General features: G+C 38.3%; 1 protein-coding gene across 2 annotated transcripts in view; it reads right to left on the bottom strand.

Moving 5' to 3' along the window:
* Positions 1-27,032, bottom strand: part of VCAN (versican) — a 114,218-nt gene that overhangs the window by 47,793 nt on the left and 39,393 nt on the right. The window contains exons 6-7 of one of the 2 annotated variants that reach the window (XM_028114490.2): positions 22,698-22,991; positions 13,126-16,128 (exon numbers count right to left, since the gene is read on the bottom strand). In XM_028114490.2, coding sequence (XP_027970291.2) covers positions 13,126-16,128; positions 22,698-22,991 — 3,297 coding nt within the window. The remainder of the gene's footprint in view (positions 1-13,125; positions 16,129-22,697; positions 22,992-27,032) is intronic. The other variant, XM_028114491.2, reaches the window with a different exon arrangement.

The raw sequence follows: 27,032 nt of genomic DNA, 5'->3' as shown, positions 1-27,032 counted from the left end.
GTGTGGGGGACACCTGTGCTACTGTAAAAGCAAAAAAAAAAAAAAAAAACCTCATGATCTGTTCTATTTCCTATTAACAGTGCAACCTAATGGAGTAATTAACGTTCCCAGCTCTTAGATGAACAAGTCCTTATAAAAGACTCTCTATTTTAGAATTTTATTCTAAGGATAATATAACTTTTATTTGGATTTCAAGAGTCAAACCACAGAACTCTACACAGTGTATGTATAATCTGTTCTATGTTTATACGAATATATTTTTACAGCTTGACTTGAATATACTAGTACAACAGTTAATAGATTTTTTAATGGCATTTCACACAACGCTTAATTGCGAGCTGACCTCAAATTATTCACCAAGTATTTTTAAGTACTTCATGGCAGAATTTTGTGGACATAGCACAATCTTCCAGTCATGATGTTAGCAGACACAAAATATAGTTGCTAAGATGCACAGGCAGCTGGCTAAAGTTCATATTCTCTTTGGGGAATTTTACAATATAAGTTTAAGAGCTTTTAATTAAATATAACTATATACCAATTTACTCAGCAGAGATATATTAGGATCACATTTCTTTAGTAAAATGGATTTCATTTTAATGTGCAACAAAAATATTTTGTTTCCTTATTTTAAAAATATAATAGGCAACCATACTGAAGTGCCTGAGCAATACTTACAGAATTTAGAGAAAGTTTGAAGTTCTTTAAGATGTTTATATGTTTTCTGACACACACTTATAGGTCCAACAGCCAGACAGAAACCAATGCCTCAATTTCATTCACGTTTGATGTGTTCTTAATTTAAAATAAAATGCTGGCACCTCAGGAAGCAAAGACAATCACCTAATATAAATTCCTTTTCTTAAAGATTTTATTTATTTGAGAGAGAGAGAGAGAGAGGGAGAGAGGGAGGGAGAGAGATGGCGTACAAGCAGAGGGAGGGGCAGAGGGAGAGAAGAGAAGCAGACTCCCCACTGAGGAGGGAGCCCCATACAGGCTCAATCCCAGGACCCTGAGATCACCTGAGCTGAAACCAGATGCTTAATCCACTGAGCCACCTAGGCACTCCCACCTAATATAAATTTCAATCAGATTGTTTCAGACATCCTAAATTCCCCCAATATTTTCCAAAATTTGAGACACTAAAAATAGTGCCAACTCAATATGTTACAAAAATTGACATTAGTAATCAAGATATAAACACCCTCCCCAAATCTCTTCAGATATTTTTGCATCCTTAATTAATTACCTCAATAACTGAAAATCAAGTGATATTTATATCAATACTCAATCTCCCCAGAGATGAGAGAGATTAAAGGTTGGGAGACCGGCATTAGATTCTGTGACCCATATCTCCCTATTAACTCTGCTAGCCGAGGTTCATTTGGTGAAACTCCCAAGCATGTTATCTTATACTGACAGCCTCCTCTTGCTGAGCAAGGAGCTCGGTATTTCTCAATTCATGAATTTTATACTCACAAAGAGTAATATTTGTCTATAAACAACATAAGCGTTTCTGATGGCCTCAAATTTAAGAGACAGACATGTTATGAGGATGATAAATGGGAATCACCTCTTTTCCCCAACTTGAGATAATCCACTAATGATGCTGTGGATCATTATTAAGTGCACTCCTAAGTGCGCTTAAGGAGATATCACCAAGTGTGGCGCATTCTTACTTAGAAAAAAGGCCGAGGGGACTTCACAACTTCCAGTTTTTAAAGAGCAAGGGCTTTCCTGGAGACCATAATCAAGTTTGGGACCTTCAAGCATTTCTGAACAGTAAGAGAAAGAGCTATATGAAAGAGAAGTAAGCCGGGTTATTTAAATTTAAATATTGCTTAAAAACATAACAAATAAACAAAAACCAGCAAAAGGCATTACACTTACTATCTCTTTCACTTTAGTTCTCCAACACTGTCAAAGCCTTTGATAGATGACACATAGATAGGTACCAAATATCCTAACACCAGAAAAACACTTCGGTCAGGATCGAGGGTTTAAAGTTTAAGTAAAAGCTTTGAGAAAAGTAAAACAACTGCCTCCCCTAAATAAATATGTTTATACTTCCTTTCTAAGACCTTTAAATTATAGCTGGTAAGATAAACTTTGCCAAGACACCATGTTATTTTTAATTATGTTACTCCTTTCTTCAGAAGTCAACATTTTCCGCTCACCTCCTTCCCCCGACCTCTTCACACAGGGTGCTCGAGCAGTCCCATTGACTGTCCCCTTCACACAGGGTGCTCGAGCAGTCCCACTGACTGACCCCTTCACACAGGGTGCTCGAGCAGTCCCACTGACTGTCCCCTTCACACAGGGTGCTCGAGCAGTCCCACTGACTGTCCCCTTACACAGGGTGCTCGAGCAGTCCCACTGACTGTCCCCTTACACAGGGTGCTCGAGCAGTCCCACTGACTGACCCCTTCACACAGGGTGCTCGAGCAGTCCCACTGACTGACCCCTTACACAGGGTGCTCGAGCAGTCCCACTGACTGTCCCCTTCACACAGGGTGCTCGAGCAGTCCCACTGACTGACCCCGTATTTATCCTTTCCCTTCAGTTCTGTGTTAGAACTCTCTGCTTCTCTGCCGTGGAGCCCAGTAATTCCACGTCCCTTTCTTATTATCCTCCTCATTCGCTGCTCAACTTCCGTTCAGGAAGAGCCCTCCCACCCTCAACTTGAAAGGCTTCACAGATCCTCCTTTGAACCTCACCCATGCATCTATGAATGATCCAGCTAAAGCCTCAGTTCTCCAGGGCATCTTCTCTAAAACTCCTCAGCCCAAACTGGTTGTATCTTTGATTTGTACGCCACAGGACTCAGGTCATATTGTTTCTTATTTATAAATTCCTTAGCTGTGTTTATATGTTTGTCTCACCTCCCATTCTAAATTCTGTATTCCGTAATTAAAGTGAGTGAAGGGATCCTTTAAACATGAATGCCCTTCATACTCTGGCCACACAGCCTCTCTTTGAGAATTTTGTTAGAAGAAGGTCTGCTCAGTTTTTTATCACCAAGAAAGAAAATGTTTACTATTAGAGTTCAATACTTCCTTTGAAAAATGTGAACTTTAGGCTGAAGAAATTGTTGTCTTTTGATTGCAGTAGTGGATCGAATTCTTAAGCCACAACTAAAGAACCATACAGATAACGCAAACAGTAAAGACTCTTCTGGATAAAATAATCCAGATAATCCAAATGTGCAGACACAGTTTCATTTTTTTTTTTTTTTTATCATTCACCTTATTTCAAATCCAGGATTTCATATAGGCTTGTATCAGGGTGGTAATCACCGTTTTTCCTAATGTAAATGTATAATGAACAAAGTCACTTTGGTAGTAGAGTCAAAAGAATCCCTAAGCCATAACCATATGTGTTTCCTTATAGTTTCCATGTTGATATAGAGAAGGTAACATGGATACAGCAAAGTGAGGTATGCAGTCTGGGTAATTCAAGACATATCTTCCACCCCTTGCCATTACTTCTGACTCAATTACAATTACTCCCGAAACTTTTAAAAAACATGTATTTTAATGATATTTAATTTTATTTTCTTCCTTACTTACAGATGCCAAGGTTCATTTTAACACTTGTGACAAAAGCTACACTTCCCAAAATATGATCAAAGAACACCATTTCACTCAGAGGAGACTGAATCAGACATATTCTTTTTCTCCTTAAAATTGGTAAAGTGCAGCTTAACTGGCAGAGGCTTAAAGCATCCCCTTCCCCAGGAGTGTCTACTTCAGCCAGCTGTCGGCAGGTCAGAAAGCCTTTACTTTACTAATGTTCAACACTCACTGTGTATCAAAATCACATGAGATGCATTTTAAAATACAGATATCTAGTAATGAAAAATAAATGAAGCAAATTTAAGAAAAGAAACTAACAGAAAGTACAAATGCCCGAGTCCCCCTGCCAGAAATCCAGATTCAGGTTGTCTGATGAAGGATGGGGACGTGGGCATTTTTACTTAAAGGCTCCCTGGTCATTCTAATAGACAGCGAGGGTTGAGAAGCAGTGTTGGCAATATTTATGCACTGGGCCATCTCCTGGTGTTTCTCAAACCCCCATGATCAGAATGGCGTCACTGTTGGTTAGCTGCCTAGTGCCTGGTTAGTTTAGCTCTGGCCCACTCCTGCCCCCTGCCCTGGGGCAAGCTGGGTGGTTGCTCAGTGAGGGAATGAGTGTCCAGAGTTTCCTGTGAAGCCAAATCTAAAGATGCTTCTTCTATTAATTTATTTCATATTAAGTCGTTTTATCTTTTTACTAAAGCAAGCAAATAGCCTTTATTGTATGTTTTTGCTTACTAATTATTTCAAGTTGCCTTCCCTATTATGCAATGGATTGCATTATCTTCTTTTCTCCAGCCACAAAATAGCCTGATTGAATGACTTTATTTCAACACCTCCAATTATCTCCTGGAAGTGAGTGTGAAGAGACGGGAGGAGAATGTTTCATCTACAGATAGTAAAATGGCTTCCCTACAGAGCAGAGCAAGGTGAGGGTGCAGCATAGTGAAAAATGGTAACTACACTATATTCTGTTATACTCTACAGAAATATACCTTAATATATTTCCTTTTCCCTTTCTCAACTTAGGAAAACCAAAACCTTCAGAAACTTCCTCTTCACAGCACATGGCCAAAGCAACTAAGTCACCCTGTGAGAAACCAAGAATACTATGGCACAAAGCCAAAGGATGAAGCCACCAGAAGCCAGTCAAGGTAGTGTGTACTGATTACACATGTGTGCAAGCAAATCTGGGCATGATATCGTGACATGATAGATCAAATTTTCATAGACACAGATGCTGAAATATAATTAAACTTTTCTTCTCACTCCAGAGATTCTTCCTTTCCTGTTTACACTTTAAATTATTTATGGAGAAATACTTTGTCCACTATCACAATGATTCCAGCAAGTAGAGGGTTCATCATAATTTATTTTCCTCCCAAGAATCAAATCATTCTCTTTAAGAACAATTACAGTCTTCTTGCCAATAGATAGGTGTTTTCCTCCTGATTCATACTCAAAAAGTCTAAACACCAGCATATCTCTCTAAGGAACACCATTTTTTAATATAATAAAAATAGGTTCTCAGTTGTTCACATGATGCGCTAGGATAAAAAACTATTTTACATTTTCTATCACCTCAAGTATGGTGTTAAAAATTCAAAGCACTTTGATACAAATGAAAAAAATATACAACAGTTTTCACCAAAACACATCCCCAATCCCTACTCTGCAGCCAGGGCCCCCTTCTTGGAATCATTCTACCAATGAAGCAAATGAATAGCCAACTCTTCTTATACCTGACAAACTGACCTCACTGAGGTGTAACGTTATACATTTCGTAAACTGATACAAATAGGCAATGCCTTATTAAAAACATACAATTTTCATCTTTACCTCATTAAAATGAAACCTCAGAGAGCATTTCTTTTTCCTTTTCTTTTATCCCTATTGCTCCTCTCACAATGCATGTCTCTCCCCTTGGCTACATCCCTTCCCTCAAAAATGTTCTGAACACTGCCTGGACCCATGAATACATTTTTTTATTCATTGCACAAATGAATGATCTAAGAGCTATTAAGAAAGAAGAATGTAATCCCTGTGTAGAGAACTGGGGGTTTCCTTGACAACAACAAAAAGACAGCAGGGAATGCCCATGCATTCCATGAATATGCAAGAAGAGACTAGGCCTAGTACCTGGAAAAAATTTATAAAGAATTTGTAAAAAGATCTTTTTCTTTGGAAAAAAAATTAAATGGGTGGTTATCAAAATCATAAGCTCAATTCTCACACATGAAAAAAGAGCAGAAAGCTAATGAATTCTACATATAGGTGCTGTAGAATCAATACTACATTTAAATTTTAAATAAGGGTTGCAGCTGCTTCTGATTTGCACCCAAAATGGCATCACCCTAGACAAACACAATTCATAGAGGATTAAAATTTTAACAAGCTCTTACAGTCACGTAGATACTATAGTACAGTTATTTGGTTCCCTGTGGTCTAAATCTTGAATTTTAAGATAATTCAAATTTTTTTTTTTTTTTTTTTACCTATTCACCGTACAAAACAATCTAAGTGTCCCTACGTGTAGAAGTCCAGAATAAAATACCTGCTAAAGCAGAGAGGGGATTAATTTGTCCTCAGTAGCCCTCATGTGCCAGGCACTATGTGGAGTGCTTTGTTGTCATGGGAGGATTAACTGTGTGATGTGCCTACCACAGCGACGGACAAGCCCTTGAAGAGATCCCTTTCTCCTCCTAGCAACCTGGTGAGTTTGTAGTCTTATTATACATTTTAAATGTTATAACAACTGAAGCCTCCGAAGATAAAACAATTTTTAAGACCAAACAGATGGAAATCACAATGCTGACAATGAACCCAGGACTGTTTCCAAAGGCTCCTTCCATGATGTCAACGGCCTCTGCCATGGATCTTATGGGGCTAACAGACTACCCATCCACGTTCATTCAGAGTATCACAGAACCTGCTTCAAAAATCCAGTTCTAGTGGAGTATCTTGTGCATGGACCTTACTTGACTTGTTGAATAAACGAGAAGACATTTGTTTGTATATTATACATATAGGTGTGTATACATGTATGTGTGTGTATGTATACACTTGTGATAATCTTCCTTGTTTCATGACCCCTGTGATTTGGGAAAAAGCGTATGGGTCAAAGTTTAGGAAATATTCCTTCTATATAATAATAGCCATTACATCTATTTTACTGGCAAAAAATTCTGACAAAGAACTTAAGAAATTTCTGGGTCCACACTGCAGGTAAGCAAAGGAGAGACCGACTCCAGACTCTCCAACTTCTAGCTCTTGCTTCTGTAATAATACTGAGTCAAAAATCACTTGAATTAAGATGGCATAAGCCTTTAACTCACCTTTTATCATACACAGCCCACTCTTTAAAAAGTAGTTTCATGCCATTTAAATTTACAAGTGTGTAACTCTGAAACATGATAGTTCATGGGAATATATTTTGAAAAGTTAAACATACTTAACCTACAGAAGATGCTATATTTGACAAAAAGCCTGAATCACTGAAGAACAGGAAGGTAGTATGAGAACACTCCCTCCTGAAAAAGTTGGCTGAATATCTGTGTCCACCCACCTGTATAGGTTCCTAGGTGAACACTAAGAAGGTATTCATCTCCTGAAGTGGGCCATGCCCCTCTGTCATCCCAGTGCTATTTAGAAAAATGCCTGATTATACCTGTGGCTCCTTAGTTCCACTGATGAGGCTCTGTTGGGCAGCAAGGGGCTACTGACAGGTTTCCAGTAATTTGTTTTTGATCTTCCTCTCCAACAAGGACCAGCTGCAGTTTCTCCCTTCTCATGAAATATTCTCTGACTTCCCTGTCTTCAGTGATTCCTTCCTTCGCTGACCTCAACCGCCACTTATCGTTGGTACCACGTTACCTAGTGTGTAACTGTATGTTTCCGTACTGTAACCAGATCTGATTGTGTTAATCCTGGCTCCCCAGAATGCACTTAAAAGTCCTTGGGAGCAGGGCCTGTGGTTTATATTTATTTTGTGCCTCTTTTAGTATCTGTCAAAGGATGAGGCACGCTGTAGCTTTAACTAGAGATAAATCTTGCTTGACCATGCTCTGCTAGAAGACAGTGTATGCCTCTCTCGAGTTCATTGCCAGTGACAGCTAAGTGCTAATTGTCTTGAGATAATGCCCCACCCTCAGCAGTAGTTTTGATGACTCTAACTTATAACTGCAAATGCTATTTTCAGAAAGAAGAGGCTCATGTTAGCAGATAACAAAGGTCTTTTTAGCTATCTGTGGAACACGTCTTTTATTAAACTTCAACCTGTGAAGAAACAATTTCAGTTTCTTAAATTTTTCCTTGAGGTGAGTGGGTTATCAAACATTCATAGAGCATTTTAAAAATGGAGGGTCTATTGTGTTTGTATATGTGTGTCTACATGCGAGTGGTGTGCACATGTATGTGTGACACATACAAGATACTTCACTTACAAGGACTTTTTTAAAAAGGTAACCATTGATCTGCAGTATAGGGTTAAACTCACTAATAATTCAGAAACACATTAAGGTCAATTCCTTCCTTCGAAGTATAGAAACAAAGGGAAGATAGCCTCTTCCCTTTTCATGATTTGACTAATAGAAGAGGAACTCAATCCTTTTCTGGATTTCAGGCAGTGAAGGAAGGATGGGAGAAGCCATCCTAATTCCCTGCAGAAAAAAAAATGTGCTTCTCTGGCAGGGAGCCACAGCGGGGCCTACCAAGGAGAACCACTCATGTGTGCAAGCACCAGCCCCAACCAATTTCAGGGATGTGCTCCAAAATTCTGCAGGGAAGAAGAAGCCCAGACCCAGGGCTACCAATTTCATGATGCTGTTCTCTTGCCATGGCAGGTATCAGAATAGCATACGTGGCCCCCCATATTAGCAGCAAACTAAACCTAAACACATGCCTCCATTTGCCCATCTGCGATACTTTCCTAGTTGTCTCACAAATGATCTCTGAAGCTTAAACATGAAAATATACGTAAACTATGCCATGAAAGTATCAAACTCTGTGAGCATGATGATGATTTAGCTCTGCACATTCATGTGATATTCTGAAATGTAACTACGTACTACCTTGATGACACATAGGCATCAATGAGATTGAAACTAGATTTGCAGGTGCCTGGGTGGCTTAGTCAGCTAAGCATCCGCCTTCAGCTCAGGTCATGATCCCAGGGTCCTGAGATTGAGCCCCAAATCGGGCTCCCTGCTCAGCTCCTGAGCTCCCTGCTCCCTCTGCCTGCCGCTTCCCTTGCTTGTGCACGCTCTCTCTCTCTCTGTCAAATAAATAAATAAAATCTTTGAAAAAAACAAACCCTAGATTTGCTTAATTTGCTTTATTCCTCATCATACAAAGTTATTCAAAGGTAAATATCAGTCAATGTGTATGATGATAGTGAAATAAAGTACTGATAATCAGACCAATTTAAAAAATGTTTTTACATTAAAAAAAATCAACTCATTCAGGAATGAATAATTGTTGCTGCTTTCTTTTGAATTAGCTAGATGGTATTATTCTTTTTCTAGCCGTGGTCTGAGGTACATGTTAATTTAGAAATTACCACAAGGTAAGAGAGAGGTCCCAAGAAATTGGGGATCCTGATCTCTTTTCTCAAATGTTAACCAGAACAGTGCAGTGTTGCTGGCATAGTGGTGAGCACTTTGCCTATCAAATATTAACCAGAACAGCCACTCTTTTATCTGCTCAAAATATAGTGTTCCTAATAAGATTTTGCTTGAAGAAGGGAATCTGCTCCTATAATAAAAAATCTGAAAGTAATTTTCTCCATAATCAATTCTATCAAAGTGAAAAATATGTAATTTTGAAAAGTTATATGAAGCAATCCCATATAAACATTGCCTTTTAAAAAATGATGACTATGCTTGCAATTAGATAAATATTGCCATTTGCCCAGGTGTCTATCTCCTATTCTCAGAGCCAGTGTCCCTTATTCTTCATCCTCTCAACAGCTTTAGCTTTGTGTACATTTCTCCAAACTACAAACAAAAATGCAGGAGGAATTAATCATATGAGAGTTATTTCTCAATGATGAAAGCAATAAGGTGCCACAAATTTCAATACAGAAACTGAGCAAAATGAATTCTAAGATAGAGGCCAAAATTATCTTTCTCACCATCTCATTAATCTCTAATACCATTGCATTAATAATTTTATCCATATCTTAATATCTGTATCATTTTAGTTTAATATTGGCTTTACACCTGCCTTACACTTAAGATATAAATTATAAAACTAACAAAAAAGAATGCTTGATGAAACAAATAACATCAGGCTGGCCTGACAAATAGCATGGAGTATATATGAACTCATTTAAAAAAAAAAAACTAATAAACCATCTATTTTAAGGTTATAACTATGAGCATTTACATAATAATGTTTGAATTTAATATCTGTACATTTCCAAATAATTCTTTGGTTTAAAGATAACAGCACACCAGTTTTTAAAACATTCACGGTTTTGTCACACCAACCTGTGACATTTTCGATGATTTACAGGAGCACTCTTTAAAAAAAAAAAAAGTACAGAATTGAAGAAACTCTTCCCACACCACTAAATCCTGTAGACTTCATACGTGTTCACAAAGAAAACCTTTCAATAATTTTTCAAAATGCAGGTGTGCAAATTATTCCTGAAGTAGACAGGAGTCATGTTTTCAGTATCCCCTGAACCACTGTTAAACACACCCCATAGCATTTTTCAGCTCATAAAAGTTTTATGAGCTGAGAAGTTCCTTCAGATTTTTTTTAACTGCTAACTACAGTTGCCCTCCAGCAAGAGCACCCTAAGTTGCTATTAAGATCCATTTCAGCAAATATAACATAAACGTGTCTTGAGTAGCATGTTTTGTTTCATAGTAGTTAAAAAAAAATCAAGATTTATATGACTTGCTGAGCACAGCAAAAAACTATGAATGCTTTGGTTTAGTGTAGCATGGGTGGCATTTTTGCTTACTTGGATATAACAGTACATGGAGAGGTCAGTTCTATGTTTGTGAATAGATTTATACAAGTTCATACATGAACCAAGGATTTTCCAATCTGGAAAAATATACCTCGATACATAAAGGCACATATGTATTTTCCTTATTAATACACACCTGCCTTAAAACCCATTAATTTAATATCTGCTTTAACGTTTTCCCTTGCCAAAGTTCAAGATGCTTGAAAAATTAAATTTCTCATAGAAAACAAGTAAAATTAATAAAAGTAAGCAGTTGGATCTGAATAAACCTCATTGTCTTGTCAAGACAATAAACAATGCTTTTAGTCTTAAGAAAGACATACATAAAGTATACAAAAATGATAGATGAAAGAGAGAGACAGAGAGACGGAGGGAGGGAACTAGATAGATACAGGCTATACCCCGTCCCGCCCCACCACACACACACTGGAATCGCGTCCTGATGGAGAAACCCAACAACTCCCTGTCCATAGAGTTTTCTGACCTACTGTTATCAACGCTGAAGAAAAACTAGACAAGCAAATCATGGTCCGTGTTTTAAAAGTGGAAGAAGGAAGAAGACAGACCTAGGCACATCTCCCAGACGCAGGTGAACAAAATTAACAACTCCAATTTAAACACGCACCTTTGTATAAATGGTTTCTGGGTCAGGTTACTCAGACCCTCCATTTCCAGTCACCATTTACAAACTCAGATTTTTTTTTTTTTTTTTTTTTCTGATGACTGTCAGTGCTTCCAGGGAGATCAAGTTGAACATTTTCTATTTTGTAATTTGATCACCTAAACCTTATCAGTTTCCCATTTAGAAGAGTTTTTAAATGCAGAATTGTTTTTACTGTTTTCTATACTATTTGATTCACCTTAATATCTACACTAACTTGAGAGTCATCTAAATTGGGAAAAACCTCTGCATAGTCAGTCACTCAAGCATTTTTTTTAATTCTCAAATTAAGTCTTAGTAGAAATTTCTTTTCACTTCTGCTTTTTTCTTTTTCATAGTAATACCATCTTGTCACTTTTCCAGCCCTACTAACAGCAATCCTCATTTCCACTACTTGGCAACTCATCTCTCTCTTACCCCGGTTTCAAGAGGTGGAAAAGGAATGTAAGAGACAGGAGACATGATATAGTTTCCAAGAAACGGCATCATTAGCAGGACAGTAATGTCCAATCCTGGGCTCTTTCAGCTGTACTAGAAAAGTGGAGATTAACTGCAATACTCTGGGAATGTATTTCCTTCTATTTACTGCTCTGCAAGAGCTTTTACACTGAGAACATTCTGGATACTAGAAATGTGAAGTTTCCCCCTACAGTACTGGAAGCCAGCTGACCTGACAACCGAGCTGCCTGCTTGTTTCCAACAGGTGCACTCCTGAGCACTCTAATGAGGATGGCGTCACTCTTCAGAAAATGACACCCTGAGAAAAGTATCTCAACAGTAAGAGAGAAACTATGCTAAAAAAAAATAAATAAAAAATCTTCTAGCCCAACATCTCGGACCCCAGTCAAGGCAAAAATAACTATTTATTCTTTCAATTCACATATTCAAACAAGAATACAGCAACTTCACTAAAATCAGTGATCTCAACTTCTAAATTAAAAAGATACAAACCTGAATTGATCTATTAAATAGTATTCACTATGCGTTCTCAATTCAGCTTACCAAAGTCAAAAGATGGTTGGTCTGTCCTTTAGGAAGGAACATTATCAAACATAATGAAAACTGCAAGTATTATTCAATGTAAAGAAACGGTTTTTAAGAATTTTGCCGGAGAGAAAAATAAAATATTTGAGTAGAATAGAAGGCATCATAAGAATTCTTAGAGATGAAACAATTAAATCATAAAATAAATAACATTAACAGCCTCGTTTTTAGGGAACAGAGATAATGCTGACATACCCATATCCGAAATTATATGTGACACAATGAATTATAGCATTTTCTTGAACTGAGCTAGGTTGTATTTGCTCTAAATATGTAAAACCTCATTAAAATACCCAAGGACAACAGCTTAACAGTATGCTGAACTGGCATTAAAATAACATTTCAACTATAGACCTGGTACCCACCCCACAAGCTGTACAACCTATAAAATCCTGGGAGAGAAAAAAACCAAAGCAAACCTTTAAACATCCTTCTACCAGCCCTGGACATGTGCAATACAGTTTTAGCTGTCCACAATGTAAGTACTGAAGGTTAATAGTTAAAGACCAATGGAATGTTAACACAGTCTAGTACTACACTTGAGTAGTAATGCATGGAAAGACACTGAAATTAAAACATTTTGTTCTGCATGTTCTGAAGTGATGTAACAGTGATGATTGGTTATATTAGATGACAAAGCAGGGCTTCTTAGGACTTTTAAAATGCAACTGTATCTAACATTCTTCCAAATAACATATTCTTCCAATTCTTGTACAAATACATGAAGCTAAAATACAGAATTTTTTTCACACTCCAGTTATCTTCTAATGGCAGCATTTGGTACGTTGATTTTTTTTTTCCAAAAGTAATTTTCAAGATAAAATGCTGATTGCCTTGACTGGCATGTCTAGAAAGCAAAGACTTACCTGTCTTGTTTTCTCTGACCTCAATAATAAAAACATTAATGTCAGGGTGGAATTTTGTCCCTGCTGGGGGTTCTGGAGTGGAAATTGCCTGAGGTCTGCCAGCCTCTTTGCCTTCCACAGTGGGCGGTCTTGCTGGCTGCGTAGGGGAGGGAGTACTTGAAGTTGTGAAATACTCTCTGTCAATATCAGTTTCTGTCTCCTTCCCCAGAACATCCTCCAGGGTAGTGGGAGGAACACGAGATGTTGACTCTCCGATGATTACCATGTCACGGGTTGTGTCTTCTCCAGGCTCCCTGTCAATGAGAGGTGGTTTCTCAGTGGGTACTGAGGATGGCTTGGATGCTGAGGTTGTGCGGAGTCTTTCTACTGAACTGAAGGCAGCAGTGATATCACTTGGAACTGTGGCTTTAATTGTTGAAAATTCTGGGAGTTCTGTGGCTGTGGGCTTTTCGAATAATCCTGAGCCTATATCAGTATAATCTAGGGATGTTTTCTCTTTTTTCTCAGGAGTAGTTTCCTCTATAAGCTGTGTAACAGGGGTGCTGAAAGGTGATACAAATACCCCTGGACTAGCACTTTCTGTCTCATACTTCTCTTCTGGCTCTGGACTCAAAGACACCATTGGCCCCATGCTTGGTGTGACCACTTCATCTGTTTTTGCTCTGTGCTCCGTGACAGCATCAGGTGGATAAGATATACTATGCTCAATTTTTCCAACTGGAGTTGTTTTGACAACTGGGACTCTCTCAGAAGCTGTCACCAACTTATCTTCAGAGACTGTATATGGTGGCCCGTCATGCTCTTGTTTACCCACAGGTGTTGCTGCCTCCTCAGCCATGGCAGCTGTAGAACTGAGAGTAGGAACTGGTTTCTCTGAAGTTGACTCTTTCCAAGGGAGCTCTTCCTGACCTGGTCCCTGTGTAATTTCTGTTGTTGTTCTTGCAGTTTCAGGGGAAATCGTTGCTTCAAGGTGAGTCTGATTAATGACATGTATGTCTTGAGAGGGTCCACCTAGAACTTCACCTTCTGGTGGAACAGAAGGTATCAATACTCCCAGTTCTGTCTTGGGAATTACAGAAAGAGGAATGGTATGGGAGCTGTCTACATAAGCAGGAGGTTCTTGGGTGCTACTATAATTAACAAATGCTAATCCTTCCACATCTGAAGTGTCGGCAAATTGGGGGACAGTGGATACCAGCTTAGAGACATCCATATCTTCTCCTTCATCCAAAGCACTTCCTTCTGTGGTTGCATAAACAACTTGGCCTTCCATGCTTGTGATAGGTGGAACTCTTTCCTCAGTTGTAGACTCTCTCAAAGTCGGCTTTTCTGCAATACCAATTAATGTAGTTGTCTGAAATCCAACTGTGAATTTCCCATGATCTGTTGTGTCTTCCTCAGTAAACTCTTCTAGTGGCTTTTGAGTACTATCTGGGATAAGAGTAAATTCATCTCCTATATCTTCAGTAAAACTTGGGATTTCTTTATCCTTCCCACTCACTTCTGTAGTGGTGAGTAAGGCAGGGGGTAATTTTGGAGGGCCTGCCTCTTCTGTGGACTCTAAAGGCTTCGCTGTTGTATTATCTTCATCCCAGGCCCATTTTGATACAGTGACCACCTCCACAGTTAAAGTGCTGTGGCTCAAATGCACTGTTGTAATACCCTCATCATACTTTGTAGTATCTTGATAGCTGTCTGTTTCTAATTCAGCTGGTGTTGTCGTAAAGTCTTCCTCCACATCTCTTGCCTCTGTTGGCACTACACTTAGCTTTGTTGTTGTCAGTGTTGGGGAATCGAAAGATTTAGTCATTTCCACTGAAGACTCTGTAAGATGAATTTCCTCTGAGGAAGCTGTAGAGAACTTCATTCCAGAAAAGCCTTCCTCCTCTATTTTTCCTATAAATGGATCTTTGGTGATCTTTTCCTGTGTCTCATCATCAATATAAGTATCTGTTCTCATCTCTGGACTTAGTGTTTCTGTTCTCTCTCTTCCTTCTGCCATTTGTGTTTGTGGAGAGGGATAAATAACTGTGGGCATTCCCTCGACTAATCTTTTATCACCAGAATAAGGAAACAATTCTACTTCTGTATGATGCTGTGACGGGAAAGGTGTGGTGGACATATACTGGCCAAGAAAATCTTCAGTTATCCTTCCATTAGTTTGTTTCTCTTCCCAGTTGTCTGTGGATGATCCATCACTGTCAGGCATAGTTACAGGTGAAAGAATTGTAGATGCTGAGGCTGGCTCCCTGTCCTCTAGCGGAGTGGAGGCAGCGTCTTCTGAAGTCTTTGACACTGTAACGACCTCAGGTATTTGGCTAAAGACCAAGGTGCTCTGAGCAGATCTAACTGTAAATGTTCTGTCTTCACTGTCATCTTCTCCCAAGGTGAATCCATAGCGGCCTGTGGTCAGAGATTCAGAAATAGTGCTTACTGTTTTCTTTTCAGTTTTGGATTCCAGGGTCATTGTTGTAGACACAAATGGTGTTACGGACAATTCCTTGGAAGGAATGTGCTTTGAGATTTCCATAGATGTTACCAAGGGACCCACTTCTATTTGTTCAATCTGTGTAACTGATTCTTGGGTTTGTAGGTCTTCCCTGATACCATCCCATGAATCAGTAGCATGATGGGAGATGACAGTTGTACTTTGAGGTACTTCTTTTTGAATTTCAGGTATGTCTGGCCTTCCAAGTGGTTCTAAAGCAGAAGGTGAGTAGTAGTCCATATCCCAAGGCTTCATGGTACTCCCAGCAAGTGTGGATGATTCAGTGGCTAATCTGTGTGTGATAGCTTGAGCCTGAACTGTGGTTTTCTGCTCAAAATTGACTATATTTCCCACAGGAGGGGACTTTGTTGTAATGATAGGTAATTCAGTGATTAGAGGGATGATTGGTGTTGTTCTGTTGGGTACAATTTGTAGTTCTTCAGAAAGACTGGATGATGCAGTTTCTGCAAGGATATTCAGTTCGATGGTTGTAGCCTCTGATATATTCTGTTTAGCTAGAAAAATAATTTCAAAGAGTTGATTAGACAAGTCACTAATAAAAAGTTGTACGTCCAGTATTGTGAAGTGCTGCTGTGTATTTTGGGGTGACCCAGAAGTGTTTTGTGATGAAAGTATCTAGAAACTATAATTATATTTACTCAAGGGCAGACAATCGAACATTTCATAGTCACAAACTCATCACTTGTTTTACATTGTAAGGTTTATCACTGCTTTCACCCATAAGGATGAATGACTGCTTTCGGTTAAGGAAAATGAATATTTTGTAGTTTTAAGACAAGGAGAAGTCCAAAACCATATAAACTCAGAGTTTGGAAACAGTAGATAGCTTACTTATCAGAAACTACAGCAGCAACTTGGGGCCTAGTAGGAAAACGTGGTAATACTATTCTGAAGGCTTCTTTTGTCGCCTGCCTCTAGCTTTCTCCCGCCTTCTCAAGCTGTGCTGTGTCTCAGGGGAGAGGGAGTGCCTCAGATTGCAAAACAACAGAAAAGCCACATCAAACGTACCCGAGTTACATATGAACTATTACATTGTCCATAATGCGGAGGGTTTCATAAAAACAGGATATTAAACTTTTTAATACACCCTTCACTTGAGTCCAGGTGTTGGGACATTTGTCTTCACCTTCATTTCAACTCTGTAGCGTAGCCTTGGGTTTCTAATAAACAGTAAGACATTTCTGGCAGAGGCTGCTTGGCATTTGTGATAGTTCTACGTTCAGCTCTATGCTCTACACACTATGTTTGTAACTCTTATAAGGATCTTGGTTCCAGGCTTACTTTAGCATGAGACGCAAAAGTAAAACATGAGTAAAGTACCCACATGATATATTTTAGGTCTGTAATTACAAATCACTGGAAACAACTCTGAGCATCAGAAAGAATGGGTTCAGGCAATAAAAAGTAACATGTCATCATAAAATGCTACATTATAATGCTTCCAGATTTACAGAGAATGGCCTCTCCTTTTTAAAGAAATTTAAATTGAGTATAAAAGTGACAATGTTATAGACAAGATTCCCTTTCAACATTGGGGAAAATGCAGCAACCTAGCACGCAAAGATTTTGTTTCTTATGAAAAAATCGTATTTTCAAAAACCAACAACTAGTCACCACTAAACTCAGAAGGAACTGTTCTAAGGAAACCTGTAGTCATTCTCTTGCCACATCCAGTATGACTTAAAACCAGCTGTATGGGGAATGCCTGTTCTCCCTGATGAGAGTTGTCACATCTGTAGTATCTGTAATATGTGTCTAACTCTCAATAATCCCCAAACAGGGGTCCTTGGAAAACTAAACTGGGTATCTTTGAACTCCATCTACCCTGTTAAAACTTAATGATATTAGGGCAGTGAAACTGCTGTGTATGATACAAGAATCATAAATATATGTCGTTATGTATTTGTCCAAACCCACAGAATGTACATCACAAAGGATGAACCTTTATGTACTATGAATTTTGATCATGGTATGTCCACGTGTGCTCATCAGTTGTAACAAATGTACCGCTTTGGTGGGCAATGCTGATAATGGGGGAGGCTGTGCATGAGAGGGGGCAGGGGTACACAGGAAATCTAACCGCTCTAAAGCTTAAAACTGCTCTAAAAACTAAAGCCTATCCAAATACTTTGGGGATAAAATGATGCAATTTTGTTGTAAATCAGACTTGAGTTGTAACAGGTTCTTTATTTTTGTCTGGGATGAGCTGTTATTAGCTGTGGTCATTCCCCAGACCATTCTGAAGCCCAGATTCACTAATTTTAGAATGAAAACTTGGTGGCCATTTACATTATGGTAACATTTAAATATTCTCCAAAGTCTGTCACTATTTACCTATTACTATTTTATGCTGGAAAAAAACTAAACAAAAAATAATTGGATTCTTCAAAAACATTAAATAATTTTTTTTCTCCTCATAAGAAAATCCTTTTCTATATTCATTTCCTGGAAGAAGATTTGGTCTATTTTGATTGACATGAACAACTTAAGGAGCCAAAGCGTGGTTGACGATCTCTCTTTTAATTCAATTCTCTATCCTCTGAAATTCCATAACTATTACCTCATTTCACTGCCAAATATCATGTTCGTCCTCTAACAGCTTTCTTTGGGGAAATAGTAAAATGTACATATGGAGAAAGTTCCCATAGAAACATAACATAATCACTTATCACACTGCATATTAGAGAAAAAATAATCATATTATTGTTAAGAACAGCAAAAGAGCTAATTTTGCTTTTTCCTCTGAGTATTTCTGTGGCCGATGAAATTAACTTAAAAGGAGATGATATGGCATTGGGGCCAAACAGAAGGCCTGTGGATCAGGTTGTCCCATGTTCCAACCCAAGTTCTGGGCTAGCAACTTCTTACAAAGCTATGAAAATACTTTTATGGTGTTATAAAAATAAAGGATTCAAATTTTAAAAACTAAATTGTACATCAATGCCGATTATTACTGTACCATTGATGTTGCCTTCATCTAGTCCTGGAGCATAGTAAAGCGACAGCACTATGTCTAAGAGACTCTCCCTTACAAAGCCAGGGTGTATGTGACTTTGTTTTCAAAAACAAGGGTTTTTGATAATTTTAGAGCTCTGTTTAAAAGTCTGCTTATAATTAAGTTAATTAATTCTACTATTTGGAATGGAAAACCTCAGACTTCCTTTGGGGCTGGGTAGATTTTTCGTCAACTTAACAGCTGATTTCCATCATAACTCAGAATATCTGATCATTGTTTCAACCATTCCAAAAAGAGGAAATAATTTTAAAAACCACAAATATCTCCAAAGAGATATCTTAAGAATAAATGTTACTATATTAATGGTGGCTATTACAAAGGTGAAAATGCAACTCCAAGTTATTCCCAAAGTGTCCCTCCAGAAGAATTCACATGGAGAAATTTCTGAATTGGAAACCTACCAGTGTCCCTTTAGCTTCATTATTAAGGAAGCCAACAGAAATCAGCATATTTCTTTTCTCACAAAAGCCCCATTCCAACCTTTGCAGCTGTCTGCCACACAGATGTTTTGCATCACTGTACTTATGGTATTTTATGTCCTATGGACTCTCTTCTCTGTGCTTCTGTTATAAGACACGAGGGAGATTTTCCCAATAAAATATAAAGATCCTATTAGCAGCATGATAGTCGATTTAACGCACACCCGTACTGCCTACATTATATGAAAGTGACTAATTTCAAATTAGTTCTTCTACATTAAAATGTTTTCCACATAAATAACTGTAAACATGAGAACTCACAAATAGAGTAGATTTTCAGTAAGTTGATTCGGACTTCATAGGTAAATAGAATAAAGGCTGGAACAATGGCATTAGAATTCAAACTCTTTAAAAAGTTTTACGAGTGATTGAATGCTAACAGATTGAAATTCAAAAAACAGAAAACATATTTAAAATGCCATTTAGGGTAGTATTAGTTTTGGTGCCTGCAGTCAGATTATAGTCGGGGGGACAAAAAGGTTCCTAAGCACACCATTGGTTAGAAGGGCAGGCCAACTTTAAAAGTAAACAAATATGTAAGAAGTGTAGCACATGAAGTGGTGGGAACTTATTTAGCCTTCTCTAAGCCACAATTCTAGTTCCTAGCTTAATCAAACAGAGGGACAGAAAAAAAATGAGGGTTCAAAGCTAGATCCCAGAGATGACTAGACACTTAGAAATTAAAATTTCAAAACAAGAAAATTATGTCAGTTGAGGAAGATGCTGAGAGACAACTGAACAACTGTGTTCAATAATAGAAATGGCTGTTATTTAGAGTTTGGTCTCCAACTTAAAAAGGAAAAATGGGCTCAAAGTCCAAAGCAATGAATTTAGATAATTAGAAAAACTATCTGACCATGATGGTAAAAGGATATGAGAATGGGTTTTCTAGGAAACATGTTCTATCTCCCTGTCTTGGAGATCATTAATAACATAACATGAGAGATTATCATGAGTCTTGAGCGGCTTTGACTGACTTAAATTTGGGGATGTATGGGTGATTTTTCAAAGCCCTAAGTCTCTGACTATCACAGAACTTGCTTAACTCTGAGGTCAAAGAAAAATCAAAAGTGCACAATTTAGGGAAATTTCACTTCACAAGTGTACTAATTTCCTTGTTTTTCAAATCTGCTTGACATGAACAGATTCTAATTATGTTTGTCATCAGCCTTTGTTAATATTCTATTCAGTGATGGTAGAAGGAAAAGAGAATTAGAGCAAAGTGAGGTTTGGTATTGTTCATTCACCAAGAAGTGGCTTTAAAAACCCCTTCTACGTTTGGTAAAAAGCAACCAAGAGAAATATGGTTAAATTTCTAAATTCCTCTACTTAACCAACCAGCGGCACATCTTTGAAATCGCTTTCAGAACTGTTGCTGAAGTCACAACTCATACACTTTACGCCAAGTATTTTAGCCACCGCTCAACTGCGTGGGAAAAGTGAATAGCAGTCAAGTCATTTTGAGAATATTTTTTAAATTCTTTAAAATATATACATTAAAAGAATCCTTGAAAAATGAATTAAGAAATTTGGGGAAGCTGTTGGCACTGTGTGTGATTTAAGAAAGATTTTTATGTTATGACTAAGCCTCCTAAATCTTTTAGATGCTGAATACATTTTAAATATAATAGGCCTTAGGGAAGAAATAAACAAGACCCTAACCATTAGATTAGATTTGGATTAGTTTAGATTACACTTTGGTTTGGAAAAAACTCAAAATTTGAACCATGATATTTAGAAGTTACATATTTCCAAGTTCTATAGATTCAGATGAATTAGAGAGAAAAAACTCGACCTAAACTTTCAAACTTATCTCAGATTTTATACAGACTTTTAGTAGGTGGTTACTGTATTTGAAACTAAGTATCTTGTCATTTCATGCGTTCATGTGAATTTCTCATTTAAATACATAATTTAAAACACATCAGGATGAATTCTTTGTGGCTACAGACAGCCTTTGGTTTAAGTTTTACCCTCAGGGAGAAAAAAAAAAAAGTGTTGTTTAAAAGTTCTCTCTTGCCAGTTTTATCAAGCACAAGAAAATACAATTGAGCAAGGTAGTCCGGTTGGATAATTCCACTCCTTCCCTAATTAAACATCTCTAACCCTGCCCTCCCGACACCAATCTGATTTCAGTTCTTAATCATAGTCACTTAATGAAAAACTGATTTTAGAGCTTCAACTACTTGAAAGTCACTGTGAAAAGAATGTCTTTCTATTTTTAGAAATAGGCTTTCCTTTTTATTGTTGTTTCTTTTCCTGAAAATAAGTAAAGAAGAACTTTTCTGCTGTTTCAGGGCCTAGGAACAAAAGTCAGTATTTTCAAGTGGCTTTTTATGGCCAGCTTGTATTGCACTGATACCCAACACATGGCTTTCACACTCAGAAAGCTGAGTCTATGGGAGGAGATGTGGGCAGAGGCAGCTCAGCAGGGAGGACGAGGCGTGTGTGATCACGCCTCTCCACAGCACTAATGGCTACTCTACTCAGACACCCTGGCAGTGACTTTGTGGTTGATAAAGAATGCCTGTGCATTTCAGTTTAAAAACCAATTCCATAATAGGCTAGTATATTTTCTGTTCATTTCAGTTATGTATTACTAAAACAAGATATATTGGAAACTTAGTAAAACCCTTTATTCTATTTCAATATGACATGGTTCTACTTTGAACATACTCACCCCAAATGCTAGGAAATCTTTGTTTAGCTGTCACCACAATACAGACCCTTCAGTAAAAATCACAATGAGACTCTGGATTACTCGCTTGTTTGATCAAGCATCCTACAAGCACGATACTATATCATGTGACTACTATTGCTAAAATAATTTAAGGACATCTGAAAAATTTAAACAATTATATCACGAATGTGGAGAGATGTCACTTAAGATCAGTTTTAAATAGCAAACCTAACTGAGGATAGCCTATGTTACACCTTTCAAAGAACACAGACTGTACTTTGATATGGTACTAGAGAATTAGTGATTAGAAGGCACATATTTCCATTACTTGAATTAAAATAAGATGAAAGGAGATACTTATTTATAGCATGGTTTCCTGTTAGGTATTAATTGAATGTTATGATTATCCATATCTGTTCCAAGTACTCACCTGCAATTACTGAAATTTGAATTCTCCGCCATTTCAAAGAAAGACATACCAAACAAAGACAAAATAAGCAGAATTCAAGGATTCAACTCAATCACAGCTGGCCTCAACATTACAGCACCAACAATCTAATTACATTTAAGGACTGCAATTAATGTTAAACAAAACAAAACAAAAACAAAAACAAAGAATCAGAACTATGTTCTGTGGTTCTAGGTGCAATGGAGCATAGTTAAGACCTTAACTTGACATTTCCTCATCACCTCTAAAAGAACATCTGTCAAACTTCCTGTTGTTTTAACCATATCACTGCCGTTCCATTTATTGGCTTTTGAAAGTCACTGAACTGTTTCCGTTCTGTGCATACACAATCCATTCCCATTGCTAGGTGAACACCAATGCATGTCTTCGAAGTATTTTTTTTTAAATCTGTAATTTTTAAAAAGGTCTCAAACACTTACGTTTAAAGCAGTAGGCATCAAATCTGCTATCAGGGGGAGGGAAGCCTGTCTGGTTCTCAAAACGATACAGGGTTCTCACCCCAAGTAAACCACCTCCACACTGCGCCCTGGCCACAGTCACAGGGTGGCGAACGCTGGCGTCGGACAGCCACCCGTAATCACACTGGTCAAAGCCATTCCTCCAAGCCGCTTGGAGCTCCCCCACTGTCGCCAGCCGGGCGTCCTGGTTTTCACACTCTTCTTCAGCTTCTTCAAAGGTAAATTTATCGGGAGCAGTGATATGGAACACATCACCTGAAATAAGGAGGGGAAAAAACACGACAACAAACGTTAAGTTTTACTATTCATTCCTCTCCACTTTATGGGTGGGTGGGTGGAGGGAGCAGGTAGAAGGACATAATACCTTTTTCATGGCAAGGTAGCAGCTTCTGATTCTTTAAAGCAGTAAACAGCACAGCGACTCAATTTTGCCACTATTAGTGTGACACATACCAGAAGAGTTCATATATATTAACTTTAATATCAAATGACTGCTTCTATGGCCATGGGTATACAGAAGCAACCATTTGATAATAAAGTTACAATCAATTCTTTAAAATGAACACACCTTCTCCATTGAGTCTTTGGATTATCATCTGGGAAACGAGTTTTCTCTTCCGTGAAAGAGCAGGCTGGAAAGGGAAACTATACTAAAATGTCATCCGGGTTATTATTTCACGTCGTTTCACCTGAAATCCAACAGTAGCTCTCGAACCCTCCTTCTCACCTATCACTACCATCAGAATGGATGAACTTCCATCAAATTAAACAACAAAACAAGAAAAACTCCAGGGTTTGAAGATGCGAAGGGACGGACGCAAGATGGGTCCCGTGGTTGTTACGTCATCCAGGGCTGAGAGTGCATGGAGGCCCCCTAACGTTCGCTCCCACTCCAACTGGCCCAAGTGACCAAGGTCCCCCTGGAGGAAGAGGCACGTTTTTGTTTGCTGCTCGCTCTGCGAGAGCGAGAGAGGGTGCATACCTCTCTCGCAATCTGTCTGCCCAAAGGGGGCGCCCTTTTCCAGGTCTCAAAAAGACATCTTGGGCACGAGCCGGGGCTCTAGCTACCTTTGAGAGACTCTTCTATTTGCATATTGATTAACAAAGGAAGGCTGAACATTTACTTTGTTCATCACCAGGCCCAATTAGCAGAGAATCTGTTCACAATAACTTAACATGTCACAATAAAATATTCTGGAAATGCTAGAATAAATGCTTTGTTAAATCGGTACGTGGGGAGCTAACGAAACAAGGGGCGTAAATAAATTCAATGCAAATTAAATGATGCTTCTCACATTAGAGCACAAGCGGCTCGAAGACAGAGGCAGGGTGAGAGAATACCTAAGCAAATACAGCAGGCGGGAGGGAGAGAAAATGAGGCAGGGGGAAGCCAAAATATTGATAGCCCATTACTGCAACCGCGGGTCCTCGGTGAGATCACCGAGGCGGCTCTCTGTATGATTTATTAGACAAGGGGACTCCAGAGCTCTCACGATTCGGCTCTTCACCTGACTAAAGCCAGATGTAACAAGCGACTGTTTACAATGAATAGAGCCATTACTCTCTCTCTGAGTGTGCAATAGCTTCATGAACACGAAAAATTAGTCGCGGGAAAAATGGCCAAATCATACACGTCAGCTTTGGTCACTATGAATCTAAAATAGGCCAAATCCCTATAAGAGCTATTTGAAGAAGAGAGAGAAAAATGACTTTTACCTGATTGAAAAAAAGTAAGGGGGGTGGGGTGGGAATCGCTTTTTGTCCTTAACTGTGTAGGTTGGCTAGGACAGTAATCTCAAATCCAAAAAATACACTGTAAGAAGGTAAGTTCCAGCTGCATTCCTGCACCATCTCCCTCGCTAAGAAATTTTAAAAGTTTAAGGGTCACCGTACCACTTACGGAGCAGATCTTCAATAATCCTTGCTAAGTGAATGGCATTTCAAGTTCTTGTTAAGAAACAAGGTGCTCTTTTTCTTCCGTCCTCCCCAAGCAGCACATTCAAAAAAGCTGACTGCAGCCGAGCTGTGGGGAGCTGCGGTCCAGAAGAGCTGATTCATCTCACCTATGGACTGGCTTAAAGCAACCTGGGGCAAGGCAGACAGAGAGACTGTGTCTGTGTGCTCCTGAGCAGCCTCATTCACTTCAAAGGAATGCAAGAGTGAAAGAGGGCAGCACGCCAAACTGTTTCCCTCCAAGGTAGAACACTTGCATTTGTTATTACAGCTGGAATATCCTTCTGTTGCCTTAGTTCCCTGTGATGTACTGCAATTTTGAGGCAAAACGACTGCTCCTTTATAGTAATAAGAGTGATCAGCCAATCAAAGCAGGCAGAGAAATAGAATTGAGAGAGTAGAAGTCTGCTATTCCAAACAGCAATGCCAGTCTGTATGTTGGGGGAAATCAACTTCTCCAAATGTGGCCAGACCAAAGGGCCAGTGAAGAAGAATGACAGCAGGATTTCATGGGTAACTGGTTTCCCCTCTTTTAAACGGCAAACATATTTGAGGTGTTAGAGGAAAGAAAGGTTTCAGAAGATGCTGGTAGGTTAAAAAGAGAATTCCCTTATTATTACTAAGTCAATAAAGATCTACTTATAGAATTTTTATATAGAAACTCTTGTTAAGTCTGACTATATTGCAGTCAATTATTTAATTCATTTGTTTGGAAGATATAATTTCCATCCATCTATCCAATACCTATAAAATAATCATTTTACTTATTTGATTAAATTCTATTATCCCCAAGGCCACCTATTTTCCTTTATATGTAGGAACTTTTCAAACACTGAAAATAAAATAAAAAAAATTGAAAAAGATATCACCATTGTGTTTCATTCAACTCAGATTAAAAAAAAATTTTTTTAACTGGCACTGAGTCAAACATCCAAACTTTGCCCATCCTATGTATCAACCTCAAAATATTAAGGCCAGGACATCTTATACTTTTCTAAAATACGCCAGAATATCCTAGCATCCGTTTTATACTGAAACCCAAACCAGAAAATAGAAAAGGTAAGTCAATAGGTAATGCACAGCAGTAATTGAACTAATTCGTATTACTAAGTGTCTTGGATTAGATGTCCTTAGATGTCCTAAGACATCTATGACCTCCTATTTTGTTTTTATTCATTAAATGCCTGGTTTTAATTAGATAATCCTTTGACATTATATATCTTTTATCTAACATAATACAAACATAGGTGACCTATTGTTTAAATCAGAATTAACTTATTAAAAGCTTATTGTTGAAGATGTGGATCAGAAAGACTGTTAATTATGGTCCAAGTTCAAAGAACATAATTCCCAAAAATGTCTTCTACAGAAAACTGGTGATCCTTGAGATGAAAGTAGGTATTCTATAGAAAAGAGGTTCCACGGACAACTGCATTTGGAAAACAAATGCAAGTGATCTGACAGGTTTCTGCAAGACTTTCAGAGCATTTAATATTATAGCTTATTTAGAGTTCCCACAAGAAGTTACGATTTGTAAGCCATCTGACCAGAGAAGTCTCCTTTACTCGTAGAATACTAATTAATAGTCCATGGACCTGTTTCGTGGAATCATTTTCCAAACTCAATGAATCCATAGCAAGTATAATTTTGCTATTAAGTTTCTGATTGCCTACGTGTCAACCTACTTAAGATAGAAGCAAAGTGGACCAGGTAAGCAAACAGCATCAAAGCAGGAGCCAAAAAGCCAGGGTACAAAGCAAAGGGTATATGAAGTCCATTGCCCCCTAGGGTTGTATCAAAGCCTGCCAGTGAGCACAGGGGACAGGGAAGAGCCAGGGACCTCGATGAAGCATCTAAGATGGTATTTAATGAACACGGGGGGTTCATTTCTTAAAAGAAGATCTTTTTGAGAAAAGTAAACCAAGGAATAGCAGATAAAAGCAGGCTTTCTCCTCAATACTAAGTGGTAGGCACAAAGCTTTCCCACAGAAAAAAAGCATATCGATACCATAGGAAAAAAAATGCAGATTTTAAGCTAAACGCTGACCACTTTTACAATGATAAAGCAGTCAAGATGTTAAGATTTTCAATGTTTCCAGTGATCTACTCTCAGTTTTTAAATCCATAATCAGGAATTATTTACAGGTCAAATTATATGTTCTAAACTATATTGCAGCAGAATGAAATGAGACAGATACTAAGTCTGGGCCAGTAACAATAATGTAACTCCAGCCTTGGTCCAAAAATGAATGATTATAACAGGATGCATCAAGACATAAAGTCTGAAGTTCAGAGTCAAGGGCACATCAGGCACCAAAGAATCAAGAAAAAGAGAAGGCAAAC

This window comes from Eumetopias jubatus, unplaced genomic scaffold (assembly GCF_037043125.1).
Source record: "Eumetopias jubatus isolate StellerSeaLion01/CBP00866 unplaced genomic scaffold, mEumJub1_p1.0 scaffold_5, whole genome shotgun sequence".
NCBI classification, from domain to species: Eukaryota; Metazoa; Chordata; class Mammalia; order Carnivora; family Otariidae; genus Eumetopias; species Eumetopias jubatus.
Note: the sequence above shows the minus strand (reverse complement) of the source record. Positions and strands in the feature narration are given on the sequence as shown.